Source organism: Seriola aureovittata, chromosome 23 (assembly GCF_021018895.1).
Source record: "Seriola aureovittata isolate HTS-2021-v1 ecotype China chromosome 23, ASM2101889v1, whole genome shotgun sequence".
NCBI classification, from domain to species: domain Eukaryota; kingdom Metazoa; phylum Chordata; class Actinopteri; order Carangiformes; family Carangidae; genus Seriola; species Seriola aureovittata.
The window spans coordinates 10,637,996-10,660,334 of NC_079386.1; the positions used below are offsets into that span (position 1 = coordinate 10,637,996).

At 39.6% G+C, this 22,339-nt stretch overlaps 2 protein-coding genes across 2 annotated transcripts; both read left to right on the plus strand.

Moving 5' to 3' along the window:
* The first annotated feature begins 7,586 nt into the window (after nucleotides 1-7,586).
* Nucleotides 7,587-11,770, plus strand: LOC130164547 (homeobox protein HMX1-like). Its single transcript, XM_056369343.1, has 3 exons — nucleotides 7,587-8,333; nucleotides 9,003-9,197; nucleotides 10,170-11,770. Exons 1-3 carry the CDS (start codon nucleotides 8,084-8,086, stop codon nucleotides 10,595-10,597), a joined length of 873 nt encoding a protein of 290 aa, XP_056225318.1. The 5' UTR covers nucleotides 7,587-8,083; the 3' UTR covers nucleotides 10,598-11,770.
* A 687-nt stretch (nucleotides 11,771-12,457) lies between these two features.
* LOC130164548 (homeobox protein HMX2-like) lies at nucleotides 12,458-14,284 on the plus strand. The gene is made up of 2 exons (XM_056369344.1): nucleotides 12,458-12,758; nucleotides 13,115-14,284. Exons 1-2 carry the CDS (start codon nucleotides 12,545-12,547, stop codon nucleotides 13,669-13,671), a joined length of 771 nt encoding a protein of 256 aa, XP_056225319.1. The 5' UTR covers nucleotides 12,458-12,544; the 3' UTR covers nucleotides 13,672-14,284.
* Nucleotides 14,285-22,339: the final 8,055 nt, after the last annotated feature.

The window sequence follows — 22,339 nt, forward strand, 5'->3', positions numbered from 1 at the left end:
GTTACTCTGACTTCCACTCAACTCAACTTCTCTTTTACATTGAAGTTTGGTCTGAGCCGCAAAACACGTGCGTCTGTAAAGGTGGACCGACTGTGGCTTCGGGTTCAGAGTTCAATCTAAAACACTGCTGCGTCCTTAAAAAATGAAAAGCTGACCTGTTTATAATTCTTTAGGCTAAATTAAATTATATATAGTCAGGCTCGACACAGCAACATTTGGGCAACTCGTTACCCACCAAGGAAATGTTGAAGATAAATCAAAAGCCTATAGACAATCTATTATTTTACAGATCTGATCTCATAAGTGAAATAAGTTTGGAGTTTAATGGCTACATGATTAAATGATCAGCCTATAGTGACCATCATTCTACCTGTCTATAAGTGGAGTGCTTTGTTGTCTAAATATTGAACTCATTTTGAATTTGACTCGGACTTAACATTTCTGTCTCAACCATGTTAAAATAAGTGAAGTTTTAGGCCTTTAAGATGACCGGAAGTCTGTCATGGAACTGGATTTCAAAGACTAGAAATAAAAAAAAAAAGATTGACCAAATTTAAACATAAACCGATTAGAGAAAAAAAACGTCTTGTCGCGGTGATGTGAGTTGGGGTTGCGAGTTGGATTCCCAGGGGAGCAGCGGTGTGTGTGTGTGTGTGTGTGTGTGTGTGTGTGTGTGTGTGTGTGTGTGTGTGTGTGTGTGTGTATACAAGTGAGACTTGCGTGACAAGAGGCGGGAGAGTTTTCTGCGGAAATCTGTCCGGCAGGCAAACATTAAAGTGGACTCTTTCATCTTTCATGCCGCTCCTTGCCCTGCCCCTCTGCATGTATCTTTAATCATATCGGACGGTCCTCAGACTCCGCGCGGAGACTCAATATAGATCAACGATCGACGCTAAATTTAATGAACGAGAAAAAACATTTTTATTCGTGTTTTATGGAGGAAAAACGGAGACATAATCTTTATAATCTATATATGTCTTCTATAGAATTTAATCATAATAATAGCAACACTAAAGGCAGTCCTATCATTAACCTATCATTATTATTAGTAGTAGTAGCCGACTATTATACAGTAGATTAAGATGAAGAAATGTATTTCATTTGTGTAAATGTTTCCAAAGAATTTTTTATTTTCTAGATTTACTTTATGTTTTTTATTCAGGCACTCATCTAACACCATACACTGGGGCCTTGTAACCAAACCATTTTATTCACACAGGTCTGCTGAATAAATACTAAACCAGACTCTTTCAGCCTCAGCTCTCTTCAGCATGCTTATCTTAACTGTTTGGTTAAAATTTTAATTATATTTCCTCCATTAAAAATTTAGGGGAAAGAATGATAAGTTTAATATTATTTAACAACAACAACAACGATAATAATAATAAAATAATAATAATAATAATAATAAATAAATAAATAAATAAATACAAATAATAATAGAGTGGATATGATCCAAATTAGACACTGACATGGTACATTTCCTCATTAAATGTAATTCAGTAGTAGGAGGAGGAGGACTCCCACAGGCAGGACTGACTGCTGCTGTAATAGCCTGTGTACTCCAGCTATCCTTCAGCGGCATGATTTATTGAAAAATATGGACCCTGTGTATAAGCTAATATGACAGAAGTGCTTTGACCTCGGGGGGGCGGTGCACTCTCTGTGGACGTCAGCTGCTACCTTGAGTGTACTCCGCTCCTTTCTCACGCGATACCTCTCTTTGAGGGTCTTCAGCTCCATGTCCCCTCTTTTCTGCTTTTCACAACTCGCAGATTTGTTTTCGAGTTTGCGCGGATGGAAAAAACAACCTGGACTTCTGAGGTCCTGGGTCAGACGGAGTGCACCCGGGACCACATTTGGGGAAAGAGGACGCACAGAGAGGCAGGGCTTTATTTTTAGGCATCATAAAAAGTTTTAAAAACCTTTAAAAGTTTGAGCGTTTATCAACACGTTCCCCTAAAATTGTTATTTAACTGAAATCATCCTGAGATTCAAGTGCTAAATTAACATTTGACCCCAGTTCCTGGCACAGCTAAAGACATTAATGGTATTACGAGGAAGCTGATGTTCTCTCATTGATCTGATGTCCCATAAGCCTTGGTATTTGTGGTGGGCCTGTAATCCATCAGACGCGCTCCGTCTTTCCCACCCCCCTGAGGGATAAAACATGTTTCCTGTGTAGGTATATTGTACCTGCTGGCGGCTGCACTTATCTCATGTGATTAACCTTGATCCCTTTAACGTGCATGGGAAAGAGCCAATGATTGTTAAAGCCGCAACATAGATTTTTCCAGTAGATGCTCTTTAAATCAAACCGTTTGACGATAAAATAAATATTGGGACACTGATCAGTCCATGAAATTGATGCAAAACTTCATATTGTGCCATTACAATCTTATAAATGGGTATTTCTCTTAAGTTTTCCAGCTTTTAAAAAAGGAGGGATTTGTTTGCTTTTCTCTTTCAGACAGAGAAAGGGGTGTGGATGTGTGGCATTAGGCCATAATGTGGTTAAAATATCAAGCTTTTTCCTGCTTTGTACTGAACTGACAAGCTGACTCTAACAGGGGTTAATTTGCCGTTCAAGGGTTAAACAAACAGGCCTTAATAGTTTATTCCAGCCAAGAACCTAAATGCGTTTTCTTTTCAGGCTTGAAAGACAAAATTCAAACTAACAAAACTAAAATCTACAAGGTTGATTTTTGTTAACAGGCTTTTTTGTGCGAGGCTGCAAAAAAAAGAAAAAAAAAAGCTTTTGCAATAAACCAAACAGCTCCCAGAATGCTTTTGCTTTGTCCCAATGAACTGGCTGTGGGTGCAGTGAGGTGAGGGCTAATAGGGATTAAGCAGGAGAAGTATGTGTCAGTTTCGATGGTTGTAATCTGGAGTGTTCTTTTTGGAGTTTCTGAGCAGGTATAAAACGCAGATTAAGAAGCATTTCTGATAAGTGACAGCGGGAGCCTGGAGGTCTGTTTTCACGCAGGCTCCAACGCTGACCTGTTTGACATGAACTGCCGGAGAAATAGCGTGTTTTAAAATCTCATCTGATGGGAACTAATTTAGCATTTTGATTAAAGAAAGATGAAGAAACCGAGGGGGGAAATAAAGCAGTGGCACAGACGGCGGGCAGGGGTTGCAGGAGAGCCTAAAAATCAGACGGATTCATCAGTAGCTCCACGCTCCATGTGGCATAAAGGGGCCTTCTGGTTGACTGCCTCCGTTAAGGCCGACCTAAGATGTCTGGACCTCGTTGACCTCATATACACTACTGCATTCTGGGCCATGGCTTTGACCTCCACAGCTTGCACTGGCCCATTATAGTGCCAGAAATAATGATGTGGAGGATTCCCCCAGCAGATTATCAATACAGTGATTCTCATCATGCATATGGGAAGACAAACATATATACACTGTTAATGACACCGGATTACAGTCCCATCTGGATGTGACTCCGGGTGGTTTTATTATGGATGAGCTGACAGCGGCAAATCAAAGTAATCAGCAGGATGGACGGTGACAGAACTATTCACTGAGAGCTAATGTTTTATTCAAAACTTCATCTTGTTCAAAAGAGCAAATAACAGCCAGTGGAACCAGAATAAGTACTTAAGTAAAGTTCAGCACTTCCAATGAATTGTTAGGCAAATGTGAATATTTACATTTCATGCTACTTTAAAACTTCGACTTTTGGCAGCTACAGCGACTTATAATAATATAATTATTATTTTTTATAAGAAAACATATAGTGATGTTATAAAATAAAGAATTAACTACCATGTTAACCAACAAACTACAACATTTAAATGGTGCTTGTACATTATGCATCAGTATTATTAATAAAGTAGTTTTATAATAATACAGTTTAACTGACTGGGGCCATTTACTCTTGATACTTGAGGTACATTTTTCTGATGATACTCCTGAAGTAAAATTGTGGCTGGAGGACTTGTAAGGGTACTTTAAGAAAAAAGAAAAACGAAATTGCTACATTTACTTAGAACCTACTTTCTTATTCCACCACTGCAAATAATAGACAAACAACCTAACCCAGTAAGAAGTGCATAAAATGAGCCTAAATGAACAATTAGAGCATTTCTCTCCTCATTTGAACTGAATTAAATAATTTACTACATTTGCAACAGCAAGCACATTTACTCATAGTGTCTATGCAGCAGGTAATTTAGAAGCTCTGTTCTTCATTGCATCATATCTACCTCGTAAGGCTGCAGTGCCATCTTTAATTAAGAGATCTTGAACATGCCTCTGCGCAACGCTTCACAACCAGGCGAGACAGGAGAGGAAGTGTTGCGTTAGTGCTGCTGTTGGCCAAGTGACATTAGATCATTTCTAGATTTCCCCAAACTGACACAAAAACATGTCTGTCTGAATTATTGCTAGGTAAAACAACAACAACAACAACAACTAAACAGAAAACAAAATTTCCCATCATCCTGCATCTATTAAACACTCACATATCAGCTGCTTCAGCAGACTCATGCAAGTATCTCTAAAATGGAGCCCTGCTCAGTTTTTTTATAGCCTGAAAAAAGTTCCAGATTAATAGGATATTATAGCAATTATTGCCTTTGATGAAATGTCTTTCTTTGGCAGGCCTCCATATGACTTTATGAACCCTGACCTATTTATGTAAGGACATGATATGCTTCCACTTTGCCTCAAAATATTATCAGCCACCTCCCTGAGGACCCAGATAAAGAGACCAGTCAAATGACTGAGTGTTTAGAGAAGACAAAGGCTTAAAACACATTCACTCCAGAGCCCTAACGATTCAAAATGAGCGAAAACTACAACAAAAAAACGACTGACTTTTGCCAAATATCTGGATACTACATTAAAAAGGAGTCAACCTGACTGAAAATCATATAGAATCTTAAACCATTGATGGAGGAAAACCCTGATTCTGCTTCATGTACGCAGAAGTCTATGTCATTTTCTCAAACTTTTATCTACACTTTGCTTTTTCTTATTAAATATTGGTTAATTTTCTCTCATGAAGCCTCAAAAAACATTGAGAAATGAAAATGCACAACCAGTGATGAGGACTCACAAGTGGATACACTTTCATTTTAAAGGCCCTGAAAACTTTTCTCACTCAGCTTCTTGGGATCTTACATGAACTCACTATTTTCTGATAAGTTGGAGCAGTCTTGGTTATTTCACTTCAGAAATGTAAGTTATGTTTTTTTTTCTGTTTTTTGTTTTCAATGGTTTTAAGTGGGCGGAGACTTTGTTTTGAAAATGTGACATCATGCATTTCCATGCCCCTGATCTGACCACACTTTTAACAGTTTTAAACACTTAACTAATATCTAAAAATGTTTTTCTTTAATTTTGTTTTCTTTCTTTGTTTTTTTTTTGTTTTGTTGTTTTTTAAAAAAGGTAATTGTTACTAATTTAACAATGAATATCTAATGTTATGGAGAAATACTTAATATTTAAAAAGAAAGAATTTTCAGGGACTTTAAGGTCATAAACCATAAAGATTGGAAAGAAGTGTCTTAAACCTTGTTATAAATAGAAGAAAAAAAAATCCTGTGTGTAAATTTATTTAACTCCTTCATTTTTTAATTTATCCAAACTGCTGGAGTGTTTTCACTTTAAGCCAGAATTATTCTTTCAACTTAAAATAAAACAGCTTCAAAACATTGGGCACAAACATCAGATTAGGATAGAATTAATAGTTTATGCAAGTTTTGCCACAATAAACCACCTTATGAATTATAAACATTAGCCATACTGCCTGCGTGTACTGCAGCCCACACGGTGGCAGAATACATACATTAACTGCTTGATAGATTTAATGCATGTTTTAAACTTTATGTGAAGCCTGTAATTTGGGAATTCACATAAAATGTCTGTGGTGCTCCACTCCAACCACAATCCAGAGTGTTAGGTTGATAGGCTAACACTTGCAAAGAGGCTTTTGCAAAGTCAATTTAGTGGCACAATAGAGAACAATTGTGAGAAAATCTTCTGAGAACACAAATGGTTTGTTGTTCTCTGCCTCTCTTCCCTGCTCACCAGTCTGCACAGGGATTAAATATTACTCCTTTGTTCACTTGCCTTCTTTCTCAGTCTTTAACTAATATTTACTGAAGTGTTGTGAGGTGCTTTCTATGCAGAGAGACACTGGAGGCAGTTAGATTCAACATGTTTGATCAACATGCAGACTGAAAACCTGCAGCCTGGAATGTCCTGAGCATTTGTTCAAGCTTACTTACAGATGAAAGTAAGCTTTTCATGGTGTTTAAATCCTATTACAACTCCAAACGCAAACCGTTCACAGTTCCGAAGCTGACTCAACATTTTCCACCTTCAGCATCAATTAACTCATTTTAAGCTGGAACTCAGTCCATCTATGGCCATTTAAGGTAGCAGGGGCTCTTTCCAAGAAACAGGAATACATTCATTCTCTACGGATGATCTGCACTTGAGTGTTCATATTAGGTTTTAGAACGACTTCTTAACCAAGGTGAAATGCTTCTGTTTCAGCCTGTCACTTTGAAAATGAGAATGTTTTGAGAGGCCTGTGGTGGTGGGCACTGATTGGCCCTTTAAGTCTGCTGGGAGGGAGGAATACCAACCCCAGAAGAGAGATGATGTTAACACTGTTGACGCCTGTGGGTGTATTGTGCTTAATTTGGAAATACATGTTTGCAAACAAACAAAAGAGCCAGACATTAAAATGAATTAGATTTTTTTTCCCTCTTTCATTTATCATCTTTTTTTCTTTTTTTTTTATATTTTCTTTGTGCAAGTGAGGAATCGAAAATCTTTAAAGTGTGCCTTGATCAAAAACATATTTTGCTTATTGTTACTTCATTTTGACACTAGAAGAGAGTTTGGCGCTAGGAAAGCTGTTCTCACGTTCATCTGCTGAGGGAGGAAAGTTTCTCTGTGCTCACCCTAAATAAATATGAGTTTATCATGAGAACGTATGGGCAAGATTTTGTGACATCACAACTGGTTTAGAAGTTAATTCTGGCCTGAAATGCAACTTACTTTTTAAAAAAAAAAAAAGTGTGATGTGGAAACTGCACACACACTTGGAATAGACTGTACAGTGAAGTGTATCCAGCAGTTAAACATATTTTAACAAATATTTTTAAAAGAACATTTTTTTTAATATGTCAAAAGTAAATATAATCCAAGGTCATTTTTAACCAGTTTGTGAAAAATATTACAGCTAACTATAACGTGTGAACGGAGGGGATGTTTGAACAATATAGGCTCATCGATCAAATAATTTTTTCTGTGTATATGGAGAGACATTAGACAACAGGCTCCCTTAAATATTGACCCCTACATTCAAAACTTTAATCATCTATGTAGTCCTGACCTTTAACATAATTAGTATTGTTCAACTATTGAGTGTTAAAAAAAAAACATACATATATAAATAAATACATACCAATAATAATTATTGGTATTATATTGTTTTTTAATAATAATTTAATAATTATAAAATTATTATTTTAAAAAATTATCATCATTGTTATTATGCGAGTAATCAGACAGTCGTAGGAAAATACATTTGTGTTTGATCGTTATGGCGCAAGAGAATAAGAGCATTTAAGTTTAGCGTCTGACAGATTGCATAGTAAATATAAAGTGTGCATGGACAAATGTAACCAATAGGCGGTACTGTGCCATTCCTCATGAAGCGCTCTGCATCTCCAGCCCTGAGGACAACACTGTATCTCTGCTTTGCTTTGCTCCCTAACTGACCTAAATACAGCATCTCTGCGTCCCTCAAGGCAGACACGGTCTACCACCGAGGCTCTGAACAACGAGACTGTCTCGAGTTTTTTTTTTTTCTCCTCTTCTTGAGTAATTCCTCCTCGCTTCCTGATTATAGATCCAACCAAAGAGAGATTTGTTTTTGTCTTGATCTCTGACAACTGAGGCTCGATCTCTCTGTGCTCCGATGGATTGCGTCGGGATGGTTTACACAGTGCAGAAGCCTCTCCTGGTTTGGAAACGAGACACATTCCCGGGAATGATTTTATAATATCCAGATCTGGGATTTTTTTTTTTTTATTGGACAGAAAAGGTTAAAATGCTGGACAATAAAGCGCCGACATCGAAGCTCGGTCCTCCATCGAGAGGTTCGTCTTTTTACATCGAGAATCTGCTGGGAACCACAGACAGAGGGGCTTCAGCCGAGGAGCGGGTGGAGACCTCGGGCTTTAAAGTTACCGTCCACAGCCCGGTGATCTGCCCGGGACTGAACACCAGACGTTTGAACGACAGCGAGGCGCTGAACTGGAGAAAGGCATCACCAAATACAGTGTACGGCAGCTCAGGAAGTGAGTGTCCACCTGTAAACGGTTTTACTTGTTTTGCTCCAGGACTCCAACCTTTTCACAAATTAGTACAACTGAAGTTTTAATGTGGCCTGCATGAGATAACAGTGCTCATAGGCTGGATTATCAGGATTAACAACTGCTTACCAGGTTCATGACAACACTTACATCTGATCTAAGGAGAAGTATCATTCATGTATAACGATATAAATAATTACGTCACACGTAAAAGCACCAAATGCCACGTGTAAAAGTCTAGATTACCACCCGGATCAGAAGTAGTCTATTTTCTTTCTTTAAATGATCTCTCTCTGGTGCTTCAACGGGCCACAAGTGGAGACGACACGTGGGCTCTAGCACGTCTCACTGTCCTGCGTCCGTGCGTAAAAACACCCCAACTACCCAATTATCAGCCGCGGACGAGCCAACAGTGTTTGGCAACGATACAGCAATCTAACTCTGGTGCCTCAAATAGAGCAGCAGTGTCGCTGATGATTATTTATAAACTTCAAAAGGACATGGAGCATTATTAATGCGCATGGTTTCCCACCGGTCCACAAGTGAAACAACGTCCTTATAGTTTTGGACACGAGCGCAGTGAAGTCCAAACAGTGTGTAGGATGATTTAAAGTGGGTTGTGTTTCCCCTTATTGTCACGGTTTTTCCTCGAAGGTCCACAGCTGAAGGCCAGCGACTCGGATGAACACAGAGACCTTCAGTCGAGCAGCGACCGGGACTCCCCGACTTTAACGGGGCGGGCGGAGGAGAACGATGGACCGGAGGAGAAGGGGGAAGATAGTTTGACGGATGAAAGAGAGGACGACGCGCGCTCCTCCTGCTTCTTTCGAGAGGACAGCTGTGACCCAGGTGAGGCCAAAGTAAACTGACCCGCGCTACATCCTAAAAACACAGCCCACCCTGGGCTCTGTGGGGAGCGCAAGCGGGCATGCGCAGGCTCCCCGCTCATGAAACGCTCCTTCTTACCGCCGTGATGACAGGCTGCATGCAGACTTGTTTTTTTTCCCCCTTTTGGAAGTAGGATGTAGAAAATTAGCTTTGCTGTTGGATTATATACTAACCATGAATTTGTCCTCTGTATAAAATCAATATATCAGCGGTTTTCACAAGCTTCACATGAACTAGCAGGGATGTAGCGAAGAGTTGCTGGGTCCATGTGACAGAAAACGGCCATGGGCACCTTTTTGTTTTTTTGTTTTTTTTTTTCTTTAAATAAAAATGTTGCTACCAAATGATGCCATCTTATAATACCGAAAATCTCTATTAGTCATGGATGTAACGTACTGTATTGATTATATATTCAATATCTACAGTTAAGTTACACAGATATATATCGTGACCTCTGATAAATACATGATCAAACCATTGAATTTTTAGGAATTTCACCAAAAACCAACATTCCCATCTGAGTATTTTTTCTGTTTCTCAGTTAACTTTACTCCCATTGAAATTTACCCTAAACTTCACAATACGTCAATATTCCAATACAAAACTATAAGGACACTCAGAGCGCAGACTTCATGCAAACCAGACACCAGAGAAAAAAATCTCAAAGTCATAGTAAATGATCCGGATCTGCCCCAAAATTTAAAGGGTTCCTCCCTGGACCACGTCCCGGCCCTCCACCAAGTTCGGTGAAAATCGGTTCATTACTTTTTGTGTAATCCTGCTGACAAACAAATTAACACAGGTGTTGGCAAAGGTAAACCATGACAGAAGATTCATTCATGTCTCCTACCCCCCCCCCCCAAATCAAAGCTGCACTTTCAAGAGTTGTATCCAGTTACTTTAAGTAAAATCTCTCCCTCTTCCCCGTCTCAGGTGACACGAAAGTGGCGCGAAAGAAGAAGACCCGCACCGTGTTCAGCCGCAGTCAGGTCTTCCAGCTCGAGTCCACCTTCGACCTGAAACGCTACCTGAGCAGCGCAGAGCGAGCTGGGCTGGCGGCCTCGCTGCAGCTCACAGAGACCCAGGTGAAGATCTGGTTTCAAAACCGCAGGAACAAGTGGAAGAGGCAGATCGCCGAGGACATAGAGGCCAGCGGCGCCGGCGTCCCCTATGCTGCGCAGAGGGTCGTCCGAGTTCCCGTGCTGTATCGCGAGAACATCGCCACGCCCATGGCGTTGACCAGCTTGCCTCAAGTGTCGCCATCGGTGGTTAGCTTCTCTAATGCTATTAACTATCCATTGACTGCTCACTTCACTCATCCGCTGTCGTTTGTGACGCCACAGATGACCGGACTGGTGTGACTGTGAGGAAGGAGGAGAAGCTAAAGCGGCCCAGCAGACTTGTGACTCTTTGGACACCAATTAAACAAATAAAAAGACGCTGCAGAAATGTTCATTTTAGCTCCAGTTCAGGTTCTGTAAAGTCACAACTTCTGCTAATGCACTGAGGATAACTCATCCTGTGTTTAAATGTTTTTCTTAAAGTTGCTTCAAGAAAAAGTCCAAAAGAAACGGACAGATTTAGATCAAGGTGGATCACTCATCGAGGGCGAAGGCCGAATTAAAACCCTCTCCATATTAGCAGTGCTTTTTCTCCCCCAGTTAATTTTTAAAAACTTGTAATTTTAAGATTCACTGCTAGATTTAATAAATATGGATATTTTTGGAGTATTTAAGCTGCCCACAATCCTTTTCCTCAGGCCAACATTTCACACAAGATCACACAGGATTTAAATATAGCTCTATTTTGTGATGATTTTTCACTATTGTATGAGTGACCCACATACTGTACATATGGGGAGCAATTAAGGGTCAATAATGTTTTTTTTTGTGGAATTATGTTCAGAGATAATTTCAAAATTTGTGAGTATACATCAGCCTGTGTAAACCTGTGAAAAAAAACTTGTAACATGTAAAAACGAAACTATTTGTGGAGAAAATGAGCAAAATGCTAAAATAAAATTAGCGGACAAACGATATCAATGGAGAGGTAACACAACGCAAAAAACACTTGTGAAAATCTCAGTGAATCAAAGCATAAAACTGTGAAACTCGAAGTTCCCACACTGTGTGCGATCTTTAAGTTACATTTGAACACACATTTACTTTTGCCTCTGCTTTTAAACCTCACTATGCAACACAACTAGAAATCTTCTCCGCACATGAACAAACTTTTGTCACAGGATTTCAGGTTCTTTGTCGACATTATTTCCCAAGCTCTCAAGGCTTTTTGACCCTTATTTGAGCCCATACACATAATTTATAATAAATAATGCACTGTCTCATTGGACAGCTCTACAATGTGTAGAAACTCAATCACTAATGAAAATGTGTGTTGGTGTTTGTGACTTTTGATAGCTGTGAGCATGGCTACGTTATTAGCAGTAATCTGACTCTTTTTTTTCTTTTTTATTTAAGAGAATTTTAATACAGACTTTTGTACATCGATATGTTCACGTATGAATAAAATCTATGCACAAGTTATTTTGTGGTCTCTTACTGACAGGGTAACTTTATCGCATGGTGACCATTTGCATTCCCGTGTAAAAGCAATGAAATGAAGCCTGTTTACTGCAGGCTACATGCACATTTGAGGAAGGGGAGTGTGTGAGCTTTAAAAGCACAACTGAACCAGACGAAGTTAGGATATGTTCACAGACTAATTCAGATAAGATATAGGCCACAGATAGTGGATATAGTCCTTCAGAACAGCCGACAGGCTGAACAGACACAAGAAACAAACAATAGAAGTTAATGCATTAAAGTAGTTTCCAGCGTCTGTGGCCCCTGAAACATTTTTAGGTCCCATAATTCTCTTGAAGCCTCCAGTCAGAGAGGTCAAGCTGCATGTGAATGTGGCATAGTTAAAAAAGAAAAAAAGAGAAAAAAAAGAAAAGAAATAAACATCAGTGCTGGGAAAGATGCTGTGCTTTTTAAAAAAAAAAAAAACTCTGATCCACAGGAGTCACGTCTTGAATCTGCTCAGTATTACGCCGCATTGAGCAAACACACGTGAATTCTGGTGACATTAAACTGTTTAAAGCCACAATATGGCAGCCAGACGGAAATCTGCATCCCGCCCTCATCTGCCCCACAACCTCACCAATCAAAAGCTGCTAAACCGCAGTCTTCCGGGTCGTTGAAGAGCGTCGCGCCGGCTCCTCCGCGCGCTAGTCGCAGCCGAGGAGCAATGGTGCTCGGAGCGTCCGGAGACGTCGGTGTTTCGGGAATCTCGGAGGAGCGGATGAAATGCCGGGGAACATGAGCAAAGAGGACGCCCCGAGTCGGAGCGCTTCTTTGACCTTCACCATTGACAACATCCTCAACCTGAAGCAGCGGGACGGCGGAGACTTTGGCGCTTCGAAGGCGCAGAGGGACAGTGGATGTAAGAATGATTTTCAAGCGCGGTATGAGGAGGTGTGGGACGTCCGGAGGAGACATGACAGCGGGCAAGAGGAGACAGGTAACTGTGGCAAATTCATTTTGTTCTCTCCAAAGTACTTTATCTAAAAGTGACTGTTACATTTTTATACGGAATATCCAGTTTCAGCTGATAGACATGGTTAGAAGTAGACGGATGTGTAAATATACAAAAAAAAAAAAAAAAAAACAGTGAAGGTAACGAACAAAATTACTTTCTGAAAATGTCAGGGTGAAAGTCTCGTGCTGGAGGTCGTTGTTTTCGTTTTTTTTTTTTAATTAATTACCTGAATAATTGTGCAGCCTCTTTGCATGTGTGTGTATCTGCGCACGGAGTGGCCGGGGAGTGTGTCTGACTTTACCGCTGCATCAAAGCACGTTTTGTCGCTTCGTTCACAGTGAAGCCCAGAGTCCAGCGTGCGGACCTCGGGGAAAACACCCCACCGCTGACCGCTGGCTCCTGTCCCGGGTCGCAAAGTGCGCACAGCGCCGAGGACGCGTCCGAGCAGCAGCAGCAACAACAACAGCAACAACAGCAGGAGGCCACTGACACCAAAGCCATGGTGAAGAAGAAGACGCGCACCATCTTCTCCAAGAGACAGATATTTCAGCTGGAGGCCACTTTTGACATGAAGCGGTATCTGAGCAGTTCGGAGAGAGCGTGCCTCGCCAGCTCGCTGCAGCTCACCGAGACGCAGGTGAAGATCTGGTTTCAGAACCGCCGCAACAAGCTGAAGAGACAGCTGTCCACGGACATGGAGGGGCCGCTGGCCGCCGAGCACTTCTCAGAGGCGGGGAAAAACGTGCAATTACCGACTTTTTACAAGGACAGCAGCCTGCTGGGCGGATGTTTGTTACCCATGCCTTTCCCCGTCATGTACCCGACCGCAAACGCTGCGCCTTACATCTATTTCTCCAACACTGGCAAATATTTTGGCCTGTTTGAGGCGGACTGATGTTTCATCTGTGTGGACACTCCGACATACAGTCACCCCAGGGTTGGCTTTACATGAGCCTTTCACTTTTATTTTACTATCAACTTTTTTTTCTTTTCTTTTTTTTTTTTTAAATGTCTTTTTTTTTCAGTTTATAGAAATTTTCCCAACTTTGATGTAAACATATCAACTAATCCAAAACATGCATGTGCCACTTTTTTTCCTTCCCCAAATGGTTTATATTATTATTAATTATTATTTTTATTATTATTATTATATTTCCAAAGGTTAGGATATTTTAAATAGAAAGTTTATTGTCAGAAGAAAGTGCATGCATTAAAGTTCCTGAGCAGTTTTCCTTTGCGCAGTAATGTCATCTGACTGAATGTATGTTCATGCTGCATTAACTCCGTTACCCTGCAATAATACTTTGACTTTATTTTCCAGCTCTTGTGTTGAAATTTCAGAGTTTCTGAGGAGCAACACTTCTTTGTATTTATATGGCCTTATTTTTGTTGTTGTTAAACACTTTTGTTTGTTTTCACTTGATCTTTCATATGACAGACTGTTGAACTGTGAATACAGTTATTATATCATGAAAATGACCAATTTTGCAATAAAAAGTGGAATATTATTTGTGCAGTGTGTTGACTTTAAACTGAATTATATCAGGACGACAGCGATTAGAAAAAAAAGGGATTTCCAGAGAAGACTTTTTTTTTTTTTTTTTTTTTTTTTTTTATATATATATATATATATATATATATCTTTCTTCAGTGTATTTATTTCATATTATTCTTATGGTGCATTTGTTTCCAGGTTATAAGTTATAGTTTGTTCTTTTAGAAAGTGTGAATCTCTGTCATCACAGTAACAAGGTTAAAGTTGAGCTGTTTCCTCTGCACTGCTAAAGTCAGGGAGAATTCTTCAACTCTAATGTTCAAAAGCTTGAAAATGGCTCCAGGTTACTTTACATGCTTCCTAACGAATGAACAGAGCGTGTCGGGTCTAATTACTCATCTAATTTCAGTTTGAAGTCAGAAACTCGTTTCCATCAACAGGTCACTTCCCTGCATTCATTTATTCATGTATTCTCTTTAGCTGCAGTTGCATCATGAGCAGCTGCTGCCTCAGCCTGTCTGTGTCGGCCGTTATCATCAGGTTCCTCTATCCAAGTGTTAAATTGTCACTTCTCTTCGTATCTGCGTTGCAAACTTGTAACTTTACAGTTTTCCCCAGTCAGTGACTTTCTGTCTGATTCTTTACTGTTCGTTTGCTGCACTAAAAACCCTGAACTGAACTTTAAAGAGTTTTTAAAAAGTCAAATCACTGCACACTGCAGAGTTTGTCTCTTGAAATCACATTTAGACCTTTAAAGTTTGTGAACTAGTCTCAGGCTTTTCCTGCTCATCAAAGGCCTGAACTCCTGTTGAAACATTTCTTCATAAAGTAGTTTTGCTCAGACTGATTTAGTTTATTTACTGAAATTAATGTCACTGGGATTATTAATTATTAGAAATATTGACGCTGCAAAAGTCTGCTGTTAACTTGAGTAAAAATGCAGAAAATGAAAACAGTAATTTAACCCTAAACTGAGGGGATTATAAAATATTATTTTCAAATATAATTCTTATAATAAAATATTTGATTTGAAAATATGTGAGCCAGTTCGAAGTGAAAATTCTTGTATTTTTTTTATTTATTTTTTTTATACCGCTGGCGTTTCTGCTAAAAACATGGCACCAGATGTATTAAAACAGCAGGAGGTCATCTGTGGTGAACCACAGGTCAAACCCGGACACTGGTTGTTTGTTTGTTTCTTTATTGCCGTCACTTCATGTCAGAACCTAGTAAAAATACGAAACTGTATCATGTCACTTTGGTTCATGTTTGCAGAGTCTCACAGATTCAAGCGGCGCAGAAAAGAACATCAACGCGAGATTCTCCTCTAAACTAAAATATAACATTAAAAACATAAACATGTTAGATTTTGGGTTAATATATCAAGATTGAAAGGCAAGGCAACTTCATGCAGCAGACTTATTCTCTAGTGCGACATGAACATGTATAAGTGATAATTCCTGTTACACCACAAACAACTGATTTCAGGAGCGTATTTAAACATATGCACAACTAACTGAGATCAAACACTAGAAGTTTATCATTTGAATCCTACAGCCTGATACTGAAAAAGTCATGGTAACATTTCATTTCATAAGAGACTTAAGCGCAAAAAGGTAATGATGAAGATATACATGGCTTCTTGGTTTAAGTGTGTTTTCAGTAGGTCTGACCGACAGAAAAGTACAGCTATTACAATTATTCATTTATTTTAAATCACTTTTTGTTTTGCTCCTACTGGACTGTGGATCTCTTGTATATTGCGGAAATAATAAACAAAAACAAAGTTACAAAATAGTTTGACTAATTTAAAAAAGAAATTTGTATAGAATGAGGTAGAAACTTTTCTTTATAGTAGAAAGACAATCAATGACAGGCTGAGCTCCTGCAAATGTAGCTACACACTGAGCACTTATTGTTGATCAATTTACACATCATCAGCTGCGTGTAGCAAGATGTGCATTTCCACACCACACAAGAAAATCTGAGCCAAGATTCTTCAGGGAAACAAAAAAACAAAACAAAAACACACACACACACACACACACACACACACACACACACAGTACCAATAAGGTGGCTCAGGTCAAAGCTAATGAAGTCATCACAGTGACAGTACTGGCTGATTCATCTCTCTGGTGTTAATCTGCTTCCATAATAACGTAACGCAGCTTGACAGTCTTAGTGCCGTCACATCCATCTCTGACCGAAAAAAGGGTCTGACTTTTTTTTTTTTTTTATTTTGAAGAAAGGGAGTAAGTGTTTCCTAAGAACTGACAGAATTTTTGTTGCAGGTGGAAAACACAGTCACTATCTGTTTTTCTTGAGAGCACATGAGCGTCGCTGAGTAATGCATCTCTGCAGAAAGGGAGAGAGAGAAATAAGAGAAATGTGTATTTAGGTGGACTTGCATCAGTGCTTCTGGAGAGATTTCTCCTAAAGGGCCCAGCAAGCTGCACTTACACACCGTTTCCGGGTCACTTCCCCCTTCAGTGCTGGAGCCTCTCACTGCTTTCTCCCTGTCACAGCCATTCAAGGCCCCGTCGCTGTTAACCTGTTCACTCAACCACTTAGTCTGCCTGCAAATCTGCTGTTTTCTCCACTAAATTCCTGTCTACCTTTGCTGTGAATGTAGCGTTGTACTGTATCTCATTATTCCTCGCAGGGGAAATGAGCAGTTGTTGCTCTGATGGAATATTTCTTGGAAAAGTTAAGTCTAAAATTTGGAAATAAAAAGACGAAAAGAAAGAGAAACAGACTGATTTTTGATGTTTAAAAATCAAGTGATAATTCAAAAGACACAAAAAGTGACTTTAAGAATTAAGAAATTTGTATATAACACACAATTTTTTTACTTTTTCACTAAGGGTTTTTGCAGCAGTGTATTCTAACACATTTTAACAAGGCTGCTTTAAAGTGAAGTTTTCCCTCTTGTTTTTGCTTGTAACTGAGAGAAAGTTCCAATTGCAGGATTCAGTGTAATAATCATAAGTACTCATGTAATTTTGAGCACATTTACAAGTAAAAGCAGCAACTATAAACTATTGCAAATCCTTATAAGCCTTTAACACCACACAGTTGGGCTGGATTTAGCATCTCTTTGTCCAACAAACTGGCAGGAGCCCTTTGAAAATCCATATCAGAAATTATTATCATCATTATTGTAGCTTCATTGCTTTCATGTTTATACTATTTATGCTAATTTAATGCCACGGTAGTCAGAATAATTCATTCAGATAAATATGCTACCTATCATCAGCCAAGGTGTATTAAAACATTTAAAGAAGTAGTAATATCACATTTTTGCAGCCATGTTTACTGTTGTGATGTGTTGGTGGCAAAACGATGGAATAAACAAATTATTTCTTATAATGCACTGAAACCGAATACAAAGTGTAAGGCTTTATGTGTGTATTCATCGAATTGTGGGTGTTTGTCGAATACACATCAGTCACATCTGGGGACTGTCCGTCTGTGGACAAAAAAAATCCAGTCCGCACAAAGTTACCTGCTTATTTACACGGAATATTAAATGTGTCACACAGGTGCACTTGAAAAATAGTAGCTGTAAAACTTTCAGATTTTATAAAGTATGCGCTGCAAGCCTGCATATTCAGGCACAGTGTTACATTAGTAATATTTGTAAATTATTTATATATTTTGAATTAAGGTCAGATTTAAAAAAAAAGAAAATGGTGATCTTCCATCCATTTTTCAAATTATTTATATCAAGACGTCAAATATACATGGCCAGTCCTACAGCCAAGTGTTAGCACTGACATTATGGAATATTATATCACTTTTAACAGTGCGTTTGAAAATATAGTGTAGGTTTGAACTTGTAGACTGTGTTGTAAGTGCAGATGTTCAGATCCGTTCTTCCAGGCTTCATTTTGGAAATGATAAGATGTTTCAGTTTCTACCTGTAAACTCTGGTTTGCAAATTTGTGCATTTAGCTCGAGTTTACAGACAGTAACCTGAAGGTTAGTCACTTAGTCAGTCGAGACCTGAATACACAAATATGTAAATGTACACGCTTGCAAAACTAAGAATGTGTATAATATTCCCTAATTTGAGGGTTAACAGATTTTCAAAGGTTTAAGAGTGAGAGTGTGTGTGTGTGTGTGTGGTGTGTGTGTGTGTGTGTGTGTGTGTGTGTGTGTGTGTAAATTTGATGTATATTCACATAAATTAATAAACAGCTTCAGTTACAGATGGAAAATAACCGTTTTGAATGTTTCTCATTTGATCATAATTCAAAATAAATAGTAAATAAACAAATGTAACACTAATAATAATGAAAGGATATTAATTCCGATTTTGCTGTTTAGTTGTGTTCATTCTGTGTTATGTGCTGGTTTGTTTACATTTGGATTAAAGGTTAGAATTATCTTGTCTTAAACGTAGGGTGAAGGTTTATAAATGGAGCAGTTATGGTTACCATCATAAGAGAATGAATGGAAGTGAACACAAATGTCCTCACAAGTGTAGTACTGCAGGTCTGTGTGCACTGAAGTGCCCGCCTGGCGCGTCTTGGAGTGTGTGCGATGGGTGGTGGGGGTTGGGGTGGGGGTGGGGCTCGGGTGGGGTTTACAGTCGCCAGACTTCCTGACTCTCCCGCTGTCGGACACTTGTGAACGCAGCGTTGGCTCTTTGTGTCTCAGCACTCTGCTCTGCAACCACAAGGTTCAAATGACCCCACCGGCTTCTAGCAGTCTGCCCCGAGCCCGGCTGAGAAGCCCCCAGCCTCGTCTGTCAGAGGCGAAGAAAAATCCATTAAAATCTCAACCTGATCAAAAAGACGCCCAAAGCCAAGACACCATATGCACTCATTTAGGGCTATCGATGACTGGCGAGCGTTGTGGGGTAGTTTAATACATACGATTGACTTACTGCCAACAGTGGCAACAAAGACGGTTTTTCTACCAAACGAAATAGAGCTGCGAGTCTGGCAGAGTTATTCTGGGCTGATGTGCAGCTCAAGGCCATCCAGAGCTGTCAGCACGTTTCTCCAGTTTGACCATCAGTAACCCACACAGCACATGGTTTCCATTCAACGCTCAACGTATGAATGCTGAGCGCCATTGTTTGAAAACACTGATCCCGAATTGCAAGTGATAATGTGGCCCCAATAAGTGAGTGTGGTGGGGGTTTCTCTCATGCCACTAGCATGCAAATGTGGCGATGTGACCCGAACGCCGTGGCTTCGTGTTAACCTCAGAGCTCCCATTAGACGACCCTGTGAAGTTTGGATAAGTCGTTTTAAATCATGTTGAGAACACAGAGAAAGTAAATGGAGCCCAGTGTTTGTACACACTGCAATCACAGCCGTACCTCTTTGTGTACTACGCTTCAATGTGTGTCGGCGAAAGGATCATCCTCTTGTCTGCGACTCAAAGAGGTTGACATGTTGTCAGATCCAATTTCACCTACTTAACACAGAGTGACAGCTTTGATTGAGATTTCCATATCAATCGTTCACCACTGGCCTTGTTCGTAACTGGACCCGAACGTATGAATAGTTGTTTAATAACCCCGTTAATGACCCATTAATCTACATCCACACTACTTGGCAGCGCACACTGAAAAACAGGCCTGTTTTGCCGTGAGCTTTCTTTGTGCAATCTCAGACGGGCTTTATAATTACTACCAATTAATGTTGGAGCTGCCTCCAGATAGGCTGGATCTGACGCAGCAGCGGCTACTAACCGAGTTTCATTTTTATTTTTTTTTCCTAACATGATGTATTAGAGCTGAACGGTAACTGCTGTAAAATACTATAACTGCTTATTCAGCCTATAAATCTTGGCACATATACAGGAGTGAACAGTGGAGTGTGACAGGAAACAGAGATAATGATAAGAGTAGTTTGAAAGGATGCTAAACAGGCCTGCTTTTATACTGAAATGAACAAAACTGTTAAAACGATCCACAGACCGAACTTACACAGAACTCAGAACCCTAACTTCATCACGTTCAAAATGATGATGCGTTCACTTCACTTAAAAAAAAAAAAAAAAAAAAGCAAAACAAAGAAAAAACTAAATGAGCTTCAGAGTCGTTTTACTGAACAAATTATTTAAGTCTTTTCTACTGCAAAGAAGGTGCCAGCAGCTTGTTACAACCCAGTTACTTTTTATAGTGAGACGACCTCTAGTGGCCGTGGTAATTATGACGGGAGGAGGCAGGTGAAGGAGCGATTAAGGTCAGGGGGGGTCGAAATGGATGGACGGGTCCCGTGTGAAGGTGATGGTCAACATGTTATCCGTGGTCATTGCACAACCTTAACTACATGTTTATTACTGTAACTATGACAACGCAGTTCCTCTAACCAAAAATCCAAACCACAATCTTGTCCTTTTCCTAACCAAGCATTTTGTTGTGCTCAGACCCAACCAGACCATGACTGTTCCATAACATTAACCACATGTTTATTATGGTTTCCATGACGACAAAGGTCAGGGACACAGGTACACATGCTGCTGGTTCACCTATGGGTCCTACCTGAGTGCAGGGACAAATGACTTACATGGTGTTTTAAATTGGTGGACATGAATATCAAGAGGATCAAGAATAATTGTCGAAAACATTTTTCTGAATTTTTGTGTTTATAATGCACCTTGCGTGGATGAGCGAGCTCCAGGTAATAAAATCCTCTCTCTGACCTCCGGACGACCACTGACCAATAACTTGCATCATAATGTTGAACAACGTGCAACATGTGAACTGGATTCAAACTCGCCATGCTGTGTACATCGTTTCGCTTGACCCACTGATTCAACAGGAAATCCTGAAAGAGCCTAATTTTTAATCCTTAATTTATTTCTCAGCCAAAGCAATTTCCTTTCAATTGTGACATAATCCTCAAGTGAGATTAAATTTCAGTTTTAGTATTGTTGCTTTCTTCTGCATGTCTCAGAACAACTCCCTCTGGTATTAGAAAATAAAAATTATTTTTAAAAAATTCTTCTATTTGCATTGTATCCAGTCAATTCAACTTGTGAAATGTGAAGCTTTTTTCACATTCTAGACCTTGAATGTACCTCTAATCAATATTATGGTTTTGATTATTCTTTCTGGTGCCACTTTCTACGGTGGCCCTGAGAGCTCAACGCACTGCAACAAAAGAAAACAAACGAACAGATTTTGTGTGATTATTTTTTGCCTTGATTCTGATGGAGAGAGAGAGAGGATGTGTTCCCAGAGAGGAGGTGTTTCCAGTGGACACAGGTGTAGGGGTGGTGGTGGGGGGGGGGGGGGGGCATGAAGGTGTAATCCTAACCGCATTGGCTCGGGTTCGAGATCCGTGGCCCTGTGCACCATATCATCCTCTCTCTCTCTATTCGGAATCAAGGCAAAAAATAACTTAGTTATCAAGTTATTTATTTAAATTATTTTTATTGTTAACTTAATAACCAAGTTATTTTCTGCCTTGATTAAGTTATTGAGAGTGAGAGAGAGAGAGGATGATATGGTGCACAGGGCCACGGGTGTCGAACCCGAGGCGCTGCGGTTAGGATTACACCTTCATGCCCCACCCCCCCACCCCTACACCTGTGTCCACTGGAAACACCTCCTCTCTGGGAACACATCCTCTCTCTCTCTCTCTCCATCAGAATCAAGGCAAAAAATAACTTAAATAAATAAATAAAGTGATGAACCAGGCTGTGATGCACTTTTTATCCAGTGCTCTTAACTTCAAAAGTCACAATTGGGCACTGAAGAAGTCCCAGTCAGGTTCATCACTTTTTAATGTCCCATGGAAACACTTCCGTCGTGTTGTAGGACTGAATTTACAGCACGTTTGTGTATTTACACGTGTTTTCTTAAGTTGCAGTGCGTCGAGCTCTTAGGGCCACCGCAACTTTCTAATAATTATACCCTTTATCAAAAGCAAGCCAGGCTGTTGAAAATTCCCTTTGGCAAGTGTTGTGCTAGTGTGAAAACTATTTATTTCTTGAATAATTCAGTGGGTTTTTAGATGGTTATTAAACAAGTAGGTCTCAACCAATAAAAATGAAAAAATATCACAAACTGGGGATACTTGATTCTCACTGGTGACAAAAG

Bases quoted from the DNA above. Each gene is read 5' to 3' on its own strand.
- LOC130164547 (XM_056369343.1), top strand. From the start codon at position 8,084: ATGCTGGACAATAAAGCGCCGACATCGAAGCTCGGTCCTCCATCGAGA. The intron at 8,334-9,002 runs GTGAGTGTCCAC...TTTTCCTCGAAG, and splicing joins AGTGTACGGCAGCTCAGGAA to GTCCACAGCTGAAGGCCAGC. The intron at 9,198-10,169 runs GTGAGGCCAAAG...TCCCCGTCTCAG, and splicing joins AGAGGACAGCTGTGACCCAG to GTGACACGAAAGTGGCGCGA.
- LOC130164548 (XM_056369344.1), top strand. From the start codon at position 12,545: ATGCCGGGGAACATGAGCAAAGAGGACGCCCCGAGTCGGAGCGCTTCT. The intron at 12,759-13,114 runs GTAACTGTGGCA...CTTCGTTCACAG, and splicing joins CAGCGGGCAAGAGGAGACAG to TGAAGCCCAGAGTCCAGCGT.